Raw genomic sequence first — 19,514 nt, 5'->3', positions numbered from 1 at the left:
GGTGTTCAAGGCATGGTACATTCAGATTGTGCAAGTGCGCAGACAAGTGTGGGAGAGGGAAGAGGGGGACAAGTGCAGGGGTGGGGGGCCCAAGTGCGCCCAGTCAGTCAGAAGCTGGGGTAAGTGCTGAGAGATGCCACCAAGAACAGTAACAGTGAGCCAAGTGCAAGGGCCGGAGGCAAGTGCGAGAGGACTGGCGCAGCTACCTGGGACCTGTGCGACTCTGAGGTACACCAGGTGGCCAGTCAGCAAGCTGTGCGGAAGAGGAGCTAGAGAGGGATAGAGCAGAGGGAGAAGTTAGTGGGGTAGAGGGAGAGAAAAGTAAGAGGAGAAGGGGAATGTCTTAAGACTTTTCGGGGACTTGAGAGGATCCAGCTGAAGACGGTGGGCGGCAGGGAGGCTATTTCTGAGGGAGACCCCTGCAGAGGATAAATATCTCCCTCTAAATCTCTGCTTGGAGAACCGGCTCACTTGCAGAAGGTTGGAGGTAGATGAGTGGAGGGCTCAAGAAGGACAGTATTTAGGTAGGTATTGTTGCAGATAGGTAGGTCCCTGGCCTCAGAAAGCCTTGTGGACAATGCAGAGGGTCTTGAACTTGATCCTTGCAGCCACGGGGAGCCAGTGGAGGGATTTCAGTGCCAGAGAGATGCGGTCCCTGGGCTTGAGGCCAAGGATAAGTCTCATGGTCCTGTTCTGGATGAGTTGCAGAGGGTGCAAAGCAGAGGCAGGGAGGTTGAGGAAGAGGCTGTTGCAACGGCCCAGCCTAGATAGAACCAGGGCTTTGGAGACCGTGAGCGGCTGGGGTAAGGTGAGAAAAGGAAGAGTACCTCTGAGGAGGTGTAGCTGGTAGTTGGACATTTTAGAGATGTCCGAGATGTGAGCGGAGAAGGAGAGAGTGCAGTCGAAGATAACCCCAAGGTTTTTTGCCTCCCAAGTGGGTGCGGGCGCCGGGCCAAGGGAGGTCGACCAGAGTGAAAGTGGGAAAGCGGGACTAGGAGTCCCAATGCAAACGATTAATTCTTACTGGGGTTAAGGTAGAGATCATTTGCAGCACACTATGACTGAATTGCGGACAGTCAGCTATGTGCGAGGAAGAAGAGGTGGCTGAGGGTAGACTGAAGGAGTTGCGGGTCATCTCCGTAGCACTGGAAGTTAGAGATGAAGGTGGCAATCACACGTGCCAGGGCAGCCATGTAGACATTGAAGAACCAGGGGGATAGGTTAGAACCCTGGGGAACGCCACAAGTTGAAAGAGTGACAGTAGAGAGAAAGGAAGGAGGCTAACCACACCAGAGTCAGACCCGTGATTCCCAGGGTGTCCTGGAGACTTGTGAAAAGGATGTTATGCTTTACCCTGTCAAAGGCAGAGGAGAGGTCAAGAAGAATGAGGACAGAGTGCAAGTGTCAAGATTTGAGAGAAGGTCTTCACAGGTGTTCAGAAGAGCAGTTTCCGTGCTTGTGGATGCTCTAAAGCTAGACTGATGGTTGTGGAAGCAGCCAGCAGATTCAATGTAGAGGGTCAGCTGAGAGATGCCACTTTCTCCAGGAGTTTGTCCAGGAAGGGAGTCAGAGATAGGGCAGCATTTTGCAGGAATGGAGGAGTTGGCAGAGGGTTTCTTGAGCAGAGGATGCACAAGGGAGTGCTTAAGTGAAGTGTGGAAAACTCCAGTGGCAAAACAGAGATTGCAGAGATCAGCAAAGGCTGGAGCGAGAGCGTCAATGTTGTCCTTAATGGTTTTGGAAGGGCAGGGGTCCACTTGTATGGATGAGGCCTTCAGAGACCGGACTTGTCTGGCGACCTCATCAGGTGTGATGGGAGTGAGAGAAGAGAGGAGAAGTGGTGGGTGGGGCAAGGGAGGCTCTAGAAGCGTTGTTTGTTTGTGCATTTACATAGCGCTACGAACCCTCAGGTATCTGAGCGCTGCTCATTTCCCACGGTGTGTGGTGCTCATTTATCGACCTTGGATGTCAAAGCGAGCGCTCTACTCGCTGTGCTATCTGACCAGCGTTGGTGCATGGTGTGGTGTGGAAGAGAGAGAGGAAAGGATGTCTAAGGTTTTTGCAGTGAAGTGTGCAGCCAGGGACAAGCAAAGGTCCTGGGAGGGTGTGATAGAAGAAGAGGCTTCTGCAGGATTGGCCAGTTCCTTACAGACTTTGAACATTTTGGCTGTGCTTGATGCCGCGGAGATGCAGGCTTGAATTAAGACTTTTTTTTGGAGTGGATGTGTACACCAGACTGTCCTTTCAGCAGGGACCACGATGAATAACTCTGAGCTGGGAAATATGTGTGTAGCACAGACTCAACAGACCGAGCAGTGGGAGGGGTGTTTAGCACAGGTGGCGTTTCAACAGGAATTAGGATGTGTACATCAGACTGTTCTTTCAGCAGGGACCGTGATGTACACCAGAGGCTGAGCACTGAGCAGGGCCAGGGATGTGAAGCACAGACTGTTCTTTCTGGGAGAATTCATGATCAGGAATGCCCTCTCCTTTTATGGAGATGGGCACATAAATCACGGACAACTTCACTAAAGTAACAAAGTAAATGCTACACAGAGTTATTGCACGCAGAAATAAAGCATTAGGAAGAAACAATCAATCACTCTAAAACATAGCCCATAATTAGATTTTTAATATTAAATTTAAAAAATAAAAATGTTTGACATAAAAAAGTGAAGGCACTTGGCATATTTGTTTCCAGTGACAGGAAGGCCAACCCAGAGAATGCACACAGTGATCCGCACTCCAAGGAAAACAGCTGCACAAACGAGAACATTAAAAAAGACACACAAAGACATCATTAAATAGATATAAATAGAGGGTTCTTCCCATATAAAATATGTTTGCATTGGTTAAAGGAAAGCCATGTATCGAATAACACTTCATTAAAAATGATTAGGTGTGCTAGACAGTATGTCATTACAAAAAGCAGCCTTGTTTTTGGCCATCGTGCATGCATGCTGCAAGCTCCCAGAGCTGCATTTTTTTTTTTTAGCATCAGCGCAAAAATGCAATAGTGTTGCCATTTCGGCATGGCTCAGGTTTTGTAGAAAAGCATGTCGGCAAAGTGCAATAGGCTGTTCAAGAGAGTGGGTGATTTGACAAAAAAGGCCTGTCTTTGCGACAGACACTACCCCACACCCATTAAGCATTCAGAGGTCATCTACCAACTATTCAGGGACCATCAACCATTCAGAGACCACCAACCATTCAGAGGCCCTTATAGGTTTGGAAACTTCTCAATTTCCCAGAAGGTCCATCTGACCACGGAATCCAGAGGCGTCCTATAACAGGACATCCTGGAGCAGTCCAACACGCAGAGGCAAAATGGTTTTCTCAGGAAGACCAGGCAAAACCCATTCCAGAGAACTTTAATAGAACACACCCTTGAACAGTAGAAAAGGTGAAGTCCAGTTCAACATCTCACCTATGATTTTCTGAACTTGCTTAGCTCTGCTGTGTGAAGTCTCTCCTGATAATTTTACTTTTGTTCCAAAGCGGAAGGACAATGGAATATGTGCGCTGGACTTTTCTGAACCTTGGTTCTTTACAGTATTAACAGATCCATTTTTTCTTAATTTCTTATCATTTCCTGTACACAGATGGAGAAGCTTGCAATCGCCCTCCCGGTATCTGAAAAGGTCTTCAAACGTCATTGAAAGATGGACTCAATCTCGTGTCCAGATGGTCAACGGCACAATGAACCCTTGGGCCGAATAGCTGACTGGGAGCATAAAGCGATAAGTACAGTAAAAGTGTGGGCTCTCAAAGTGAGAATTAAAATACAGTTCAAACGGGATGTGGTTGGAAAATAAACAGCTATTTGCGATCCAGGTTGCACCTGCACAGCAGAGTCTGCAACTTCTGACTCAATGGTAGAGTAGAATTTCTTTGAAACCAATAATTGCTTGTCTAGGGTGGTTGTGCATGCTTCAGAAGTACCAACTACGCAAATCGGAGTGTCACATATTATTTAACGCGACCTGCTTGAGGTGCTCTCGGCATTTGGGGTGGGTGGAATTTGAGAGGTGCTGCCACCCGCATGGAAGAAATACAAGGAACCATGACTAAACCCATGGAAAAAATGCCTTTGAAGGATGGCTTTGTGTTCTACTGAACGTACACCTGCCAGCCGGACCAAGGGAATCAGCGGAAGGATCACCAGAAAGGAACCACCTTGTTCTTTTACACATTAATTCTGCAGCCCGCTGGACAAGGTCCAACTGCCAGCCCCAATGCTGCAGATGCCTTTTGGAGGGGCTTTTCAATTCAAACGCCTTCCCATGGTTTTAGAAAAAGAAGGACGTCAATGCCCTGGCACAGCTAAGCTTGGCTTTACCCCTGCGGTGGCACCGAGGGAATTCAAGAGCCACTTGTCTGACTTCAGGTGAGAGAGCGTATAATTACGAGAAGAAAAGACCTCAGATGTGTGCATTGTTCCAGGCACCACCAGTATTTTGGAGCGATGGGAGGAGGCTGGGGCTTGGCATGGACTCAAGCAGAACTCTAAAAGGTCACTATCGGGTACTGGCAGCTCAGCTATCGTAGCTAGTGTGCTGCCCAAATAAATAGAAGTACGACCAGAAGAACATACGGGTCTGCAACATTTGCCTCTTCAGATGTTTTGTACTCCCTCTCCCATCCGTCCTAGCAATCACGGTCAGTGTTAAAGGATTATGGAAGTCGCAATCTAAAACATTTGGAGTGCCGGAGGTTGCAGTCCCTTGCCCCACAAATGCCCCTTTGAACAAAGCTGAGGAACCAAAAAGATGTTCAGATTTTGGACCTAAAGCTGAACTGTTTGCTGAGTGCGCCCTGTAGACGCCCTGTCCAGCTTTGCTTGATGCTCTCAGAGATCGATTCACAAGCCAGCAAGTGACATAGACAAGGCTTTCTCAATCCGTCTAAGGGCATCAAAGAGTGTGGGTCATCGAACAATTGGATAACAAGGTGCCACAAAACCTCAAAAATAGTAAGAATGCTCGGTTACGGGGCGTCCTCCCATCTGATATGACAAATATTCTTCAACCTCAAGCTGCATTTCATTCCCAACCGGTTGGCGCCGTCCTCTTAACGCCATCAGCGGGCAGCTGTGACAGAGTCACTTGCCCGGAGGCAACCAGGTTTCCGACTGGTGCTCCTTTCTTGGTGCAGACGTGTCACCCCTAAAGCTAGACCTATGGGCTAGACTGTGTTATGCCTAGAAATGGTGGTGGCTGGAGACACAGGATTCCCAGGTGAACGCCTTGCACCACAGTCTCTGGAAATTGATTCACATTTGGGAGATTTGTAGAATCTCGATTAATCACGTTAGCTGGCCAAGGACTCTCCGACTGTCCAACCAACAACTCAGGAGGTTAACACACTCCTCTTCAGCCTGCTTGGGGGGTTCATTATTTGGAATCTGTTTGAAACCTTACATGGTGATCAATTGGTTCAGTCTTTGCAGGTGATTAAATTCAGAGATAGGCTGAAAGTGCACAACACGAATTGCCCTTTCCTTTTTAGCCTGCTATACCTTTTTTAGCCTGCTATACCCTTTTTTAGCCTGCTATACCTTTTTTTGCCTGCTATACCTTTTTTAGCCTGCTATACCTTTTTTAGCCTGCTATAGCCTTTTTTAGCCTGCTATACCCTTTTTCAACCTGCTATACCTTTTTTTGCCTGCTATACCACCGACATATGCAGTTTTGCAGGTATTTCAAAAGTGTCTGAGTCGATGGTGCAAGAAAGGAAAGGTGCAATTTGGGCAATCTAAATTATGGTGCACCACAGCAACGAGTAGCATCAACACCTACTTATTAAGCCACCCGGTGCAGAATCTATACGGAAAAGAGTTCCACAGGTTTAGTCTGACCCAGTGTGATAGCTAAAAAGGTGGGAATATGTAGAAAGAGTGTCAATTAAAAGGGGACATGAGATGTGCTGCAGCATAGAAGCATATTTGATAGTCCCCTGTAAAGTGCCATACATTACCTGTTCCTCAAACCCTAGACAGGACAGACAAACCGTTCATAAGTCTTTAATGGGGTCAGGCACAGGCTCCTCTGCAATGCCCTCCTCTGCGCCCTGAGGGAAGTGTGTGTTTTATTACATAAAATGTGCAGGTGTGCACATGTCCCTGGTGGGAGGGGTGAAACACGAGGTGAAGGCTGTGTTCATGCTTGCCTTGAAGCTACATCATTGCTTTCCTGTGTGTGTGTATAAACATTACTGACGTGTACGCTCCTGCACATCTGCATGAAAGTTGCAACCAATGGACTACTGCCCCGCCCAGATATGAGCCATTCACCTTAGGTGGAACACTCATTACACATGCACCTAGTGCCTTTAAGAGATATGGTTTGGCCTGGTGTTCCTACTAGTGTCAGGCCCCGCGTTAAGGCATCGGTGAGGGACCAGCAGAGCTTGACCATAGTACATCTGCGACAGTGACTTGTGCAATTACAGTAGAAAGCCATTTGGGATACAACACTGTCGGCACAACCAATGTCTCTGCTCGTCACAGTGGTTTTGGCGACATCTCCCATGCATTCCAGTGGAGATCGTGATTGTTCGCAGGTTACTCCTCTCCGGAAGATGGCATTCTTGAGATTTGGCCATGCAGAAATCCAAAAGGAAACTCACAAATTGTTCAACTGGATCTGAGCGTGGAAAATCATTGCATCGGTCAAGAGCGACCAGACCCCATTTTCCAGGGAGTTGAGTTCCATTCCTAGCACCGCCATGTTGGACTGCACCTTCTGTCAGGTGGTGACAGACTGTAGTAGCTGCAAGCTTGTGGCCACACTCTGCAGTCCTATTGCTGTCCATTCCTATTGGTGTTTTTAAACATGGGGTCTTGCGTGAGGTCCCATGGAAGCCAGCCTGTTTCTTCCAAGATCCAATACGGCACTGCTGCTCCTGCCGCTCAGGTCTAGCTTCCGTTGATGGATTCGCCCAACGTATCATCGAAGTCTGGAGGAACCACTCTCTTCTGCGACACTGGAGGGGAAAGCAGAGTACAATTAAGAAGGCTCCTTAAACAGGGAGGCAATGATATTAAAAAGGAGACTGCCTGTGCTTCTGATTTTCTTATGATGTCATGCTATACCATGCCTTTTCGGATATTTTTAATTTGCTTACTCCTGCAGTAAGGTGCACACCTTTTATTCCGCCCCTACTTTCTAACTTTAGAGTGTCTTAATGGGCCACGAGTATCTAAGGAGGTAAGGCCACCTGGCGCCAAGAACTTTGGCACAAAATGCATGCATTGTTGACAGTCTCTTCCTTTCCTATAGTAAGTCCCGGTCTTAAAAGGGTGCAGTTAGTAGACCCTATCAGAGCAGTGATGCCTTCACATTTGCTACATCCTATGACTGTGCCACTGTAACATCTACTGAAGATCTGGCCCAATACGATCCCAGATCGGTCCACTCACAACTGCTGCCACTTACAGCTGTGCACTGCTGAACCTCAGCCCTGCTGGCATACAGATCAAGCCCCTAGTGCCAGAATCCCTAACCCTTAAGTGCCAGGCAAGTGCCAGGCAAGTGCAAGTCTATGCAAATGCAAGTGCAGGCAAGTGCAAGTCTATGCAAAAAGGACGAGCATACTCGTCCTTGGCACTCATTGTATCCTACAGCAAGCCATTCTGAGCTGCCCTTGACGTTAGTAGTCTGCTTCCCGTGCCAGCTGAGCACCACAGCTTCTGCCAATTGTAACTCCCACATGCACTTTCCGAGCACCCGAGTCTTCCCTGGTGGCTAGTATTCTGCCGGGCAACATATGGGAGCCCTTTCCTCTTGTCTGCCTTCTCTTCTTAGTTCTTCAATGCTTTCTTTCTGTCAAACAGTTTTTTTCAAGTTCATAGCTCACTCCTTATTACTAGTTTCACTAATTATCATCATTAAAAACTTTGTGACTGTTAAAAGGCAAGAAAGTGAAAGAGTTAAAACGCATTTCTTGTCATACACAGATGAAACATGTTGACAGAGCCATGAAGCAGCGGGTGGCTAAAATATGAAAGAAAAAAAAAGACAAGATTTATGTTAATCCGGAAAAGAAACACTCCTTTGCCCAACTTGGCTTAGACATGAGAAAGACACTCTATTCCTCCTATTGCCGAGGCGTTGTTCCCGGTAGATGTGTGGGGCCAATGCAAAGGGAACATCAGGAATGAGTTGGAGGAACTTATGGGTCAGTCTACAATGAAAGAGCCCACCAGATCGATGGGTGGGTACAAGAGTATGACGACAAAATGCTCAGTCCCCAGGGCAGTGAATACAAATGAATGTACGGTTCTTCGTATTCTGGACAAAAGGGGCGTGAGCTCAAAATGTCATCATAGTATGGCCCCGTTAGCCAGGTGGAACAGGAGGGTGGGAGGATGGATCTTGGATCAATCATGTTCTTGCCTGGGATCCACGATCCACAGCAAATACCTCTTAATCTCCCCGGGAGATTTTTTGGCAGCTAGTGCGCCATATTTGATTTTTTCGAAGAGTTTGACACCCCCACCTCTGTTTTTTTAACGTTACTATTAAAAGGTTTGACTTCAACTTTCGGGTGTTGGAGGTAGGTGACAGTTTATGAAGCCAAGCACCTTTTGGGTGTGTGCCAACTAGGAGAGCTTCAGAACTGAACCCCCAGTGCAGACATCAGTTAAAGTTGCATGGGTAAGACCAGCCGCAGGCTTGTGCCGCATAGAAACTCGGCCTTCTTGGGCTTTGGTCTATGTTCGTCGTCAATGAGTCTTGGATTTATTTCAGTATTAGTGACAAAACATGCAGCTGTTGAGGCGAAACATTTCTGCAGTCTCTTGGCAGCCAAGTAAACCTGCGCCTCTGTGGTTATGCCGCTCCTGGTGCAAGAGGCAATTAGCGGCCTTAAATAGACTTTGCCCTCTGATGCCCAATGTAATTCCCATTACTGGCTCACAGATATTGCACCTTCATCTGGTGGCATGCAAGTTGTTCAGAGGGAACTGTTCCACGTCAGAATCAGGAGCTGGACAAGGAGGCATGATTAGTGTCAATGTTATTCTCTCTTCCAAGGAAAAAGACATCATCTCTCCCAAAGCAAAGCCTGCGATACTCAGCACTACTCTATATAAAAGAAAGCACAGATATCCATGAAACGGGTCATAGGGTTATATATACCTCATTTATTTAGGTTTTATTTATTTGAATTTATAAAGCGCACAAGCAGCTCAGAGGCATTGCGGCGCTGTTGCAAGAAAATTGCTTCGTTACTTTACAGAGAAAATGGCAAGGGTACATTAGCCCATACATGAGTTTAGGTATGCATGATTGGCTACACATGTGATATAGCAGCATAGGGTTACAAGTTTAGGCTGCATACCATGATTCATTGTCAATAGGATACAGACATTAGCTGGGTAAAGCTCTTAGTGTCGTGTGCACGAGGTTTTACACAAATAGTCTGGTTTGGATTGCTTCGCGGAAGGCGACATGTGAAGGTTCGGCACCGAGAGCACGTGGGAGAGAGTTCTAGTGCCTAGAGGCAATGAAGGGGAAGCTAGCACCTTAGCTCCTACATACCCCATAAAGGTGTTAGTGTCCGAGGGGAAGGGTGGGGGCTGAAGTCCCTCTCTAGGGGTTTTCCTGTCCCCTTGAAGGGGAGTCACCTCCAGAGGGATACCGCTTACCCTGTGCACTAGGGGGTGTTAAGCACAGTGGGCTCACCTCCCTAGTTGCAAAGGAAACTCTGCCCCGTCTGAAATCTCTATTCTGAACTCCCCCTGAAACTATTCTCACCCTCTGTATTCTTGGTACGCAGTGCTTCTTGCTCCCTATGTCTTTCACACAGCCCTGTGCTTCCCCCACTCAAATAAAAGACCTGTTGCTGCACAAGGTTCACTGCCAGGGATTTCGGCTCACTCTAGGGTGCTTCAGGACATCGCCTCAGAAATACCTTACACAAAGGACAACTACAGAGAAGCCAGCTTGGCCACACTAGATGGATGATCTTAGTAGCCGGCATTGTCCAAAAAGATTCTATAAAAAATCCTGTATGGCAAATATGTTCGAATTTCGGCTGTATGAAAATCACGTACAGCCGAAAAATACAAACATGTTTACCATGCAGTGCCATTGTAACAATTAAGGGCAGCTGGGGTTGTGGGGTGCCCCACGCACCCTTATTTGCTACAATGGCATCAGGGTTTGCGGTGGTGTCCCTCACTTACCCATGAGTAAAGTAAAACAAAAATAATAACACTTTTTTTAAAAGGACCCTGCGGCGCCGGTTCATGTCGGCCAACCTGCGTCGCAGGATAGGAGACGGCGGGCGGCTCGCGCCAGTGTTGCGCATTAAACAGTGTAAGTGGGGGGAGGGGTAGGCGGGCGATGGTGTTTGGGGGGTGTCATGACAGATAGGTTTGTGGCAGAAATGACCGTATAAAAATTCATATTTTCGGTCAAAAGGCTTACGGTCATTTCGGCCGCGAACATATCAGTCATGGTTAAATCACCGAAATTCTAGATGCCCACCAGGCCCCCGTCTAACCTCTCCAAACTAACTTTCGCAACCACTCTTCTCAAAAACTACACCAAACCAATTAAGACATCAGCGGATATAGTAATTGAATAACCCTACCAACAAACATCAAACAATAGAACACTAAACTGCTACAATCCACTTACATATCACAATGCTGGCCAACGCACTCTAGCAACTTGGGCACGCAAGAGTTCTGTGATGGATCCAAGTATGTCATCACTTCTTCCCATGGGAGAATCCCCCGATGGGGCCAGTGGACAGCACCCACTACCTGATCCTGACCTTGGAGGTGATTATATGAAGAAGGACCACCACCTGAGGGCAGGTAACTCGACTGAGGAAATCCCATAGCCTCCTTTTTCCCAGTTCACCAGGCCTTCATGGCATGTTGCCCTATTTTCTCATCTCAGTGTTAGGATGGTGTGGCTGGCAATCACATTCCAAGTAGGGAAAATATGCGTGCCACTGGAGCAAGGAAGAGGCAGGTGGTGATGAGGATTACTGGACAGGTAACCCAATGTTCATTCCCATCGAGTTATCTAAAACCAGACATGCCATCTGAAACTATTAGACATGCTTTTTCCCCACTCTGTATATAAGTTGCCACACTTCCCTTCTAAAATTACTGGAAACGTTATTTCAACCCCTGCACATGACCTGTCAAATTGACACTTAAAACTTATTAAAGGCATCTCTTCAAACTCTGCCTGTAAAATGACACAAGTTGACTTTCCTTTTTCTAATGTTGGAAACACTGCCACGAGAAAGATGAGCCGAGTAATAAAGACCATTAAAGGTCAGGAACACACGCTGTGCTGTAGTTGTTGCGACCTAACTGCAAACAGAGATCAGCAGAGTACCAGAGACTGCAGGGAAAACGACTATCCACTCTCTGCTGACCGAGGGAGTACCAGCAAGGAGCAAGATCCGTGGAGCCAACCGGCTCTGGAGAGGAAACCGGGGAGAAAGACGGCCCAGCCCGGTAAGTTGCAGGAACGCCGGAGTGAAGAAGATGGTGTCCCAACGTGCAGCTGAACTGAAGAGCAGCCTCTGTGCTACTGGAGTCCAGGAAGAGGTAGGTGCAGCAGGCGAGCGAGACACAGGAGCAGCATCGGAACTGTACAGCAGAGGCAGTGAGCCCCAGAGGAGACAGCGGGACACTTGCAGGCCGCTAGCGGATCACCACGGGAGAAGCTATTCCCACTGCAATAACCCGGTGAGTCTGCCCGTGTCACAATGTTCAAAATCCCCTTCACCTGAGGTGTTAGAGTCAGTTGGAAATGTCCCTTCCTCCCCCTTCTCACCTGAAATGCTGGGATCTGGCGACGGCTTCTTTTTCATTCTTCTTTGTGGAATCTCTTCTTTTTTTTGCAGGTAAGGTCCGTCACAAAGGGAAGCCTCCCTAGCTGCCTATTTGGCAGAAGAGGGACTTTGCTTCCGGGACAGCCGAATAAGGGGAAAAAGCCCAAAGCATAAAAAAACCCAGGGGAGAGAGTGTTTGCTTACAGGTAAGCGCTGTTGTCTTCCAACAGTCTTTGATGTGTTGGTTCCAAGGGCAGAGGAAAGATATGACTGGTTCAAGTCAGACAATCACTGAAAGGTGAGGGATTCTCCGCTGAAGGTGGATCCTGGAATCCGGAGGTAAACAGCTAGATACAATCGGATGTTGAAGATTGCAGGCAAGAGAAAATGGTCCGATGGACGGAAAGGAAAGAGCAAGCGTCTTGAAAGCAGGAAGCACAAAAGGAAAGAAAGCAGAAGATCTGGGGAGGGCTGAACTAGAAAACCAATCCAAAAATGAACTAACCGGGTGAGAGAGAGGCAGCGAGAAAATAAAGGATAAGAAAGGGAAGAATCAAAAGGTAAGAAAGGCTGTAGGAGGAATACACTCAAAGGGAACTAGAGAGGGAGTAGGCAAGAAAGGTGCTATGGTGAAGACCGCACAAAGCAAAATATTAAGGTAGGAAGAAAAAGCACAGGAGAGGACAGAGATAGGGCGGGCAGAGCACCGCCAATGGAAATGACAAGAAAGCGTGCACAACGAAGCAGAGTACAAACCGTACGAGTTTCAACGTGCAGGCCGCCGCAAAACCCTCTGAATAAGAGTTCTCTGTGGTGGCCATGTTGAATGGAAAGACTATACCGCATCAAGAAAAACATTGCAAAACCGAACGGCAACCCTAATGAGTGCGCCTTTCCAGCGGCTCCAAACCTTCCAGCCCCTGGCGCGCATGACAGCCCGAGGGAAGAGGGGAGATCTGGGCATGCAAACAATGATGCCGAAAAGAAACTGAAGTAAATGTAATGAATGAAACGGGACGAAAGGTGCCATACAATTTAAAGACACCAAACAATATAATAACAATAGACTGTCAAAGTTGCAAGTGTTCACATTCATTCAAACAATGGGGCCGAAAGGAAACCAAAGCAAATGAGGTGAATGAAATGGAACAAAAGATGCCAAATAAAGTAGAGACCAAACTGTGTTATAACAAGATACTGTCAAGCTTTATAGAGCACATATAGAAACTCCCGTCAGGAGAGTATACCAGGCAAACCGAAATTACAGAAATGTGCATCTGAAAGGAAGCCCTGACAGGAGAGAATACCACATATTACAAGTCACAAGTAAAAGAAACCCTGGCAGCAGAGTATCCCAGGCATTAAAAATCACAAGTGTTTGAGCATATGAAAAAGTGTGTGAGAATAAGTGTAAAGCCCTGGCAGGAAAGTATACGAGGCATTCAGAAGCAAGAGGCGTTTATATAAAAGGCGAGCACTGGAAAGAGGACATTCAAGACAAAAGTCAAATTGGACTATGTTATATGAGAACATCCTGACAAACATAACAAGAGATAACCAAGGAGTCTGAATAAAACATATTCTGGGGTAAGAGGAATACTGGCAGGAGAGTACACCAGGCAGTACTTTTATTTTTATTGTTGTAAGGGTACTCAGGGAACTGCTATTAAGTGAAGAGAAATCTAGGGGTAGGGAATTACCCCCTGGAGCTGTACTTACTAGGAACTTTTGTATTGGAGTTAAACATTTCTTCTTTTGAACATTTGTACACACTTCAAGGTCAAAGTCATTTCTCTTTCACTTTAGAGATGATTTTAGAATTTGAGGGTCAGAATAGTACTTTGAACACATGACTTGTTGTTTTGGACATTCTGACAAAGGACTGATCCATAGTTTTGTTTTGGTAGGGAAAATACCTCTTAGAGCAGGGACCCATTTTGTTTAATAAAAGTCTATGGCCAAAAACATGAATACACTGTTTCCAAGCTTCATTCCTGACCCCTCACAGTTCCCTCTGGACAGAAACGCCCCTATGCTCTTGACACAACACACCTAGAAAAAAGGCCTGCACTCAGCATACTTCCTATCTGCATGCACCAACACAACAGAAAAGATATCTTGAATTTTCCCTCTCACCTACTAATCTAACCCACTCACTCTTTTTCAAACCCTCTAGAGCACCTGGAAAACATACAAATGGCAGCAGAGCGCTCAATAACAACACTTTGTACAGTCTTGCTTGTCAATCTATATTCTCTTGCAAATGTGTCAGTTCATCTGTGCAATGTCCACCTGTTAGCTCCTGGGATCTAGCTTTCAATTGCTGGCCTCCCCAGGGTGGCATTCCAGGCACTTCTATTCCGTTGGCTGAAATTTCTATTCTTGTGAAAGTTCATAGATATAAACAGGACATTCTTCTGGGTGAGTGATCTTGGTGGCGTTGATAACATTACTGAGCACTGAAGTACTCAACAAATGTATTCAATTGTCACCTGATTTACAAGTCTTGCAGCTAGAGATATCCACTGCTCATTACTATTTAGTGGCATGCTCTTTAGGTTTTTTCATTACTTTCAGTCAATCAATATTCTGTTTTCCGAACCATCTAACTGCATTAAAACACTTCAGATTCCAGATACCCTCTTATCTCTGTACAGTTCTAAAAATCTTTTCCGTTACATTGGCGTTCATGTCACTTCTCCCACTGGTTCATTTGCTAATGCAGTTCTCTGTACTATCTGAGGCACATCCTAGAATCCAGGACAACAGCACTACAATTGCACACTGGGCTGATATCTGTACTGCTTTGCAACTGAGCCTGAGGGGCAGCAGGAACATTTTCACCAATGAACCCGAGTGACCAGCAAGACAAATAATATTGCCCCAAAATCAACAGCACACAACTACTAAAAGGTGTGGGTTCAGTGCACACAGATTAACACCAAAGCTACAGGGCGAGTAGCATAAAGAACTACTAACAACTACCAGGGCAAGCAATGGGCAGAACAATCACTGAGTCGGACAAATTACTGACCTCTTGGTAAAGTTCTTTCTGATGGACGTTCCTCCCACTGATTTCTCATCTATGATATCAATCTCCCAGCGCAGCCGCTCTTCAGAAACCTTTTCGTCACCAGGGGGAGCAGTGTGGCTCTGCTCAGTGCCTCCAAGAATGACATGGGGACAGTATATATTGAGGTATCGTGCGTCCTCACCTTAGTTCTAACTTTTTTTCTTAGAACTTTGACAGTAAGGGACAGTGATATGATACGATAGGTTATTTATAAAGTGCATGATACCCAAACGTTTCTAAGTGTGGACCCGGGGATCGAACCTGTGTTGCTCCGTGTCTTCTTGCTTCCAAGGCGAGCACGTTGCCCCTGAGCTATCCTCCCGAGACAGTGGAAACTAAGGGACAAGGGGGGACCACAAGGTGACACCACCCTGCACTGTGCGAGGTTGATTTGAAAATCCCAGCCTGCAAGCTTGAATTTCATAAATAAGGAATCTGCAGAGGTGATACTATCCATCAAAATGTAAAGTGCAATCATCTTAAATATCCTGATAATCTGTTGTACGCTCAAATAATAGATATTCTTGATAGGTGCCATTTTTTTTTAGGTATGCTCATTAGTGCAAGTAATGGCCTTTGGAGACAACAAATGAGGCGTTTGAAGGGTTCTGGGCTTCAAATTTGAAGTGAACGGAGCGAGGTGAGGGTGATCTATTTGTGTTGCATTATCTCTCGAATTTATATCAGCTGCTGAGCTTATGACATCTTTTACATCTGAATGGGTAGTTTTATAGTAGATAATCCTAATTCAAGACAACTCTCTCATAATTGGTAATAAGTCCCTCTAGTCTCTCACTGTTTGTCCTGAAAAAATGGACGCAGTAACCCTATAAAATTATATAGAAAAATAATGTATTATTGTCAATATCAAATTATTAAAAACCTAAACTACACACACGTTTGAAGAAGTGGTATGCATGAATAGACCATAGACCATACACAAATGGGAGGCTCAAAATAATATTTTTTGATCTCTACTCTACGTTGGGTAAAATGGGTTTTGCAGTTATTGACACACGTTCAAGCCATGTGTATTGATCAGCATGGACATGTTTGGTAAATATACTGCATCTGTTTTGCAGAGAGTTAAAAGGCTAGCCTTTGGAAGGAATACTGTGTGGCTTTTGGAAATAGAAGTAACGAAGGGCTTGTGGTCTACTACGGATCGAAAGGTAGGAAGTTGGTGAGGATTTAGGTGTAATATCACTGCAAAGATATATGTGGACTAGATATGAGTCTAATTGGTATCCCACTATGATGTTTTTGCAGTTGAGCTTACATGCTACCTGGGAGCAAATATAAGGGAGAGAATTCTGATTTGTTTGGAGTTCATGGAAACCTATGCACAGGGCGGAAGAAGTACAATTCTCAGGTACTTTAGATTGAAATTTGGTGTGCTTCTTATGCACATTAAGCAACATTCTGACACTGTATTGATACGGGTTAGTTTGTTTTTGAATGCATCAACAGCATTGTCAGATTGGTGATTCAGTATTCTCTCTTTTTGTCTTTCTGTTAGAATTTTTTATTGTACAGTTGTTTCTCGTAAGTCACTCCCAGCACAAAGTGTTGAAAAAATCAAATTATTACACAAAAGGACATCCCCTGATGAAAGTTCTGCCAGCGTGGTGCAATGAACAGAAACATGTTGGGAATTTGATATACGGACACGTTATTTGTGTTGTAGTCAACATTGTTGTTAAATTGTGTCTGTTGTACTGTTATTGTTTTTGTGAACTAGTATTGATTTATGTGATGCTTTGTGTTATTATGGGTGTGTAGTAAAGGTTTTTAATAATTTGATATTGACAATGATACATTATTTTTCTATATAATTTTATAGGGTTACTGTGTCCATTTTTTCAGGACAAACAGTGAGAAACTAGAGGGGTTTATTACCAATTAGAAAAGAGTTGTCTTTAATTGGGATTATTTATCTCTCTTCGTATATACAGACTCTGGTCTACCCCAGATTGTAGAGATAGATTTACGCTGATGAGGGGACAAATTTTTTTTTTTTTTTAACCTGTGTTAGGTATGTATTTTTAGGGTATTACATTGCACCTGTCATTGTGAGAACAATGTTTTGATTTGACATCGGTCTGGGCGTTAAAAGTTTGAATGCATGGTGTGATCTTACGGTGCAAGTGTTGGGGGGGGAACTCCCTGGAACAGTGTGTGGCCTTGTCTGTACCTTAAAAGATGCACATCCACCGTAATGCTTAAGGATTTCAGAGAGGGGACTAGCGTGGGGAAAATATCGGCAAGATGTAGAAGACCAAAACCCAATGTTCCTCCCTCTAATCTTATAGCTAGTTTCTCCTCATTGTGGAAACTTCACCTGAACATACCTTGTTGAGGCAATTAATGTTATTAATTCCACTGAGTGTAGTATTGCTCGTCTATTTAAGTGTGCTGCCATCCCCTTTTCCTTGTAGAGGAAGGTGAAAAGTTTAGCGTCATGCTCTTGAAGTTCCTTCAGAGGCACCGATTGGCAAGACATGCAGTCCTGCGAGTCGTGGCCTTCACCAAGGCAATAAAGGCGGATGCAGTGCAGAATCCGAAACTGACATTTGATCCATGGTTTAAGCCCAAAGACCTCGTTGGATTCGTCATTGTGACTAATTCAAGAAGACGTAGGGAAAATCCGTTAAACAAAAAGACTGGTGTTCCTAAAGTGAGCACAATGTGCAGAAAAAAGGAACCGAGGTCACGGGGCGCATCGCCTCCATATTTACTGGCCTGATGTCATGACCAGCTCAGGTTGCGTAGAGTCATCGAGCGTAGCAGCAATAGAGCATCTGGTGCTGGGAGATAGATAGATATAGATCAGGAACCCATGGGAGGAAGGAGTCCATTAGACATAGGGCATCTGCGTGTGCACTTGTGCATCTTATCACTTGTGTCAAAACATTTTCAGAATCAGACTTATAATGTGGGCTTATGGATGTAGTCCGATGAATACAATTCCTAGCCAAAAGTCGAATGGCTAGCAGAGGTCTACTTAATTTTGCATTGCTTTCCGTTTATATCATTCCTGGCTGTAGATAATTAAGATGTATTTCCTTGTAGGGATATAGGTATGAACAGACAGACAGACACGGGAGGACAACCAGAATCAACCAAGGTAACTCTGGCTTGGAAGTCCTCCAAAGTCAACTATGGTGGGTGCCAAGACTTGAGCCCCAGGCAACTGATAAAAAGTCCTTGAACATAGAATGTTGGTCGAAAGCACATACAATGCCATCTGTTGCAGTGGAGAGCTTTCAGGATTTAGGAAATCCTCATAGTGGCCCTAAAAAGTCATCAGCGAACAAAACACCTTCATCCTCTCTGGAAGCGTATGAGAAGAGGACGGGAAGTGGAACTCAGACATTTCCAGAACCGAGTCAGTGCCGGCATAGAGATCAAGTCCTACACACTTACAAAAGAAGGAAAGAGGTTTACTGATATGTAAAACTAAAACAAACTAAAAAAAATGAACAACGCAATACCAACTAGCTAAAGGTCAGCTTTGGCATTGGAATTGGCATTTGGATCACTAGGGAAGGGCATGAATAGTATGGGGAGAGGGTTAGAAGGTCAGGAGTGTGAGGGATAAACCCCGACAGGGGGTCTAATGCAAAAGGCACTGCTGAAGGAACAACGTTCCCAACTAGTTGGGAAAGAGGGAGAGAGCAGGATGTAAGAAGGCCTGCAGTTGCAGAAATGGCCATCACTGTCCTGATTCCCCTCGACTGATGCTGTGTGGAAGATTACTTGGTGGGTGTCGAGAGTCGGTGAGCTGCTGTGAAGTCGCGGTCCCACAATGCCTAGAACACAGCATACCTCACCCGCCCCCCTTGGGACCACCAACAGTGAAAAGCCCTAGAAGCAATACAAGTTCTGGGAAGAATTCCAAGATCAGAGTCTTGAAATGATAAACTGTACAGACAGATAAACAGGGGGTGTGGGGGGAGAACGCTGCTCGCAACTAAAGTAAGGCAGAGCATTGGGCTGGGGGAAGGAATGAGCCAGGCACTGAGATCTGAAAGTCCCCACACTGGGACACACCGGCTGGCCTGGACACAAAGAACACAGATTTAATGTTTACTTGCAAAGAGAAAACATTTCACAGAAGTGGTCACTGCCCTACCCACAGTTGCATGATGTAGGAGGATCTGAGTGCGGGTTGGGGTGTAAGCATGCCTCATTATAATTTAGCTAACACATTAGCACAAACACGGACACAATGGGCCTCATAAGTCGGCCTGCCGGCACCAATATTGCCTGTGCCGGTAATTACAGCAAATCCGCCCATGGAGTCCTACCAGACTCCATGAATGGGAATTTACACAGTTACTCCGTCATTCATTAATCCGGTGGTAATGCCGCTGGACCGAGTGCCGGAAAACGTAATAGCAATTGCTGGTATCTTGGCAGATTTACCACCAGGATACCAGCAAGGTCCTAATGAGGCCCAATGTTGGGTATGCGGTTGTAAGGAGTTTTCCAGGTTTTGTGATCGATGCAGGCAAATGCAGTACTTGTAACAATGCCAGGGCATTACACCTTCCTGGGATACACCTGGTGTCTAGACTTCGCTAATAAATAATAATGTGCTATTTATATAGCACTTTTATTAAGACTCTGTAGT

General features: G+C 45.7%; 1 protein-coding gene across 7 annotated transcripts in view; it reads right to left on the bottom strand.

The window, feature by feature from the left end:
* Positions 1-2,612: 2,612 nt before the first annotated feature.
* Positions 2,613-19,514, bottom strand: part of CEP128 (centrosomal protein 128) — an 864,240-nt gene continuing 847,338 nt past the window's right edge. For 4 of the 7 annotated variants that reach the window (XM_069637862.1, XM_069637865.1, XM_069637863.1 and 1 more), the window contains one exon: positions 2,613-6,984. In XM_069637862.1, coding sequence (XP_069493963.1) covers positions 6,917-6,984 — 68 coding nt within the window. In that variant the 3' untranslated portion in view covers positions 2,613-6,916. The remainder of the gene's footprint in view (positions 6,985-19,514) is intronic. The other 3 variants (XR_011283786.1, XR_011283785.1, XR_011283784.1) reach the window with 3 other exon arrangements.

The sequence above is a fragment of the Ambystoma mexicanum genome, chromosome 14 (genome assembly GCF_040938575.1).
Source record: "Ambystoma mexicanum isolate Mex_15411 chromosome 14, UKY_AmexF1_1, whole genome shotgun sequence".
NCBI classification, from domain to species: domain Eukaryota; kingdom Metazoa; phylum Chordata; class Amphibia; order Caudata; family Ambystomatidae; genus Ambystoma; species Ambystoma mexicanum.
This window is presented reverse-complemented; position numbering and strand designations above follow the sequence as displayed.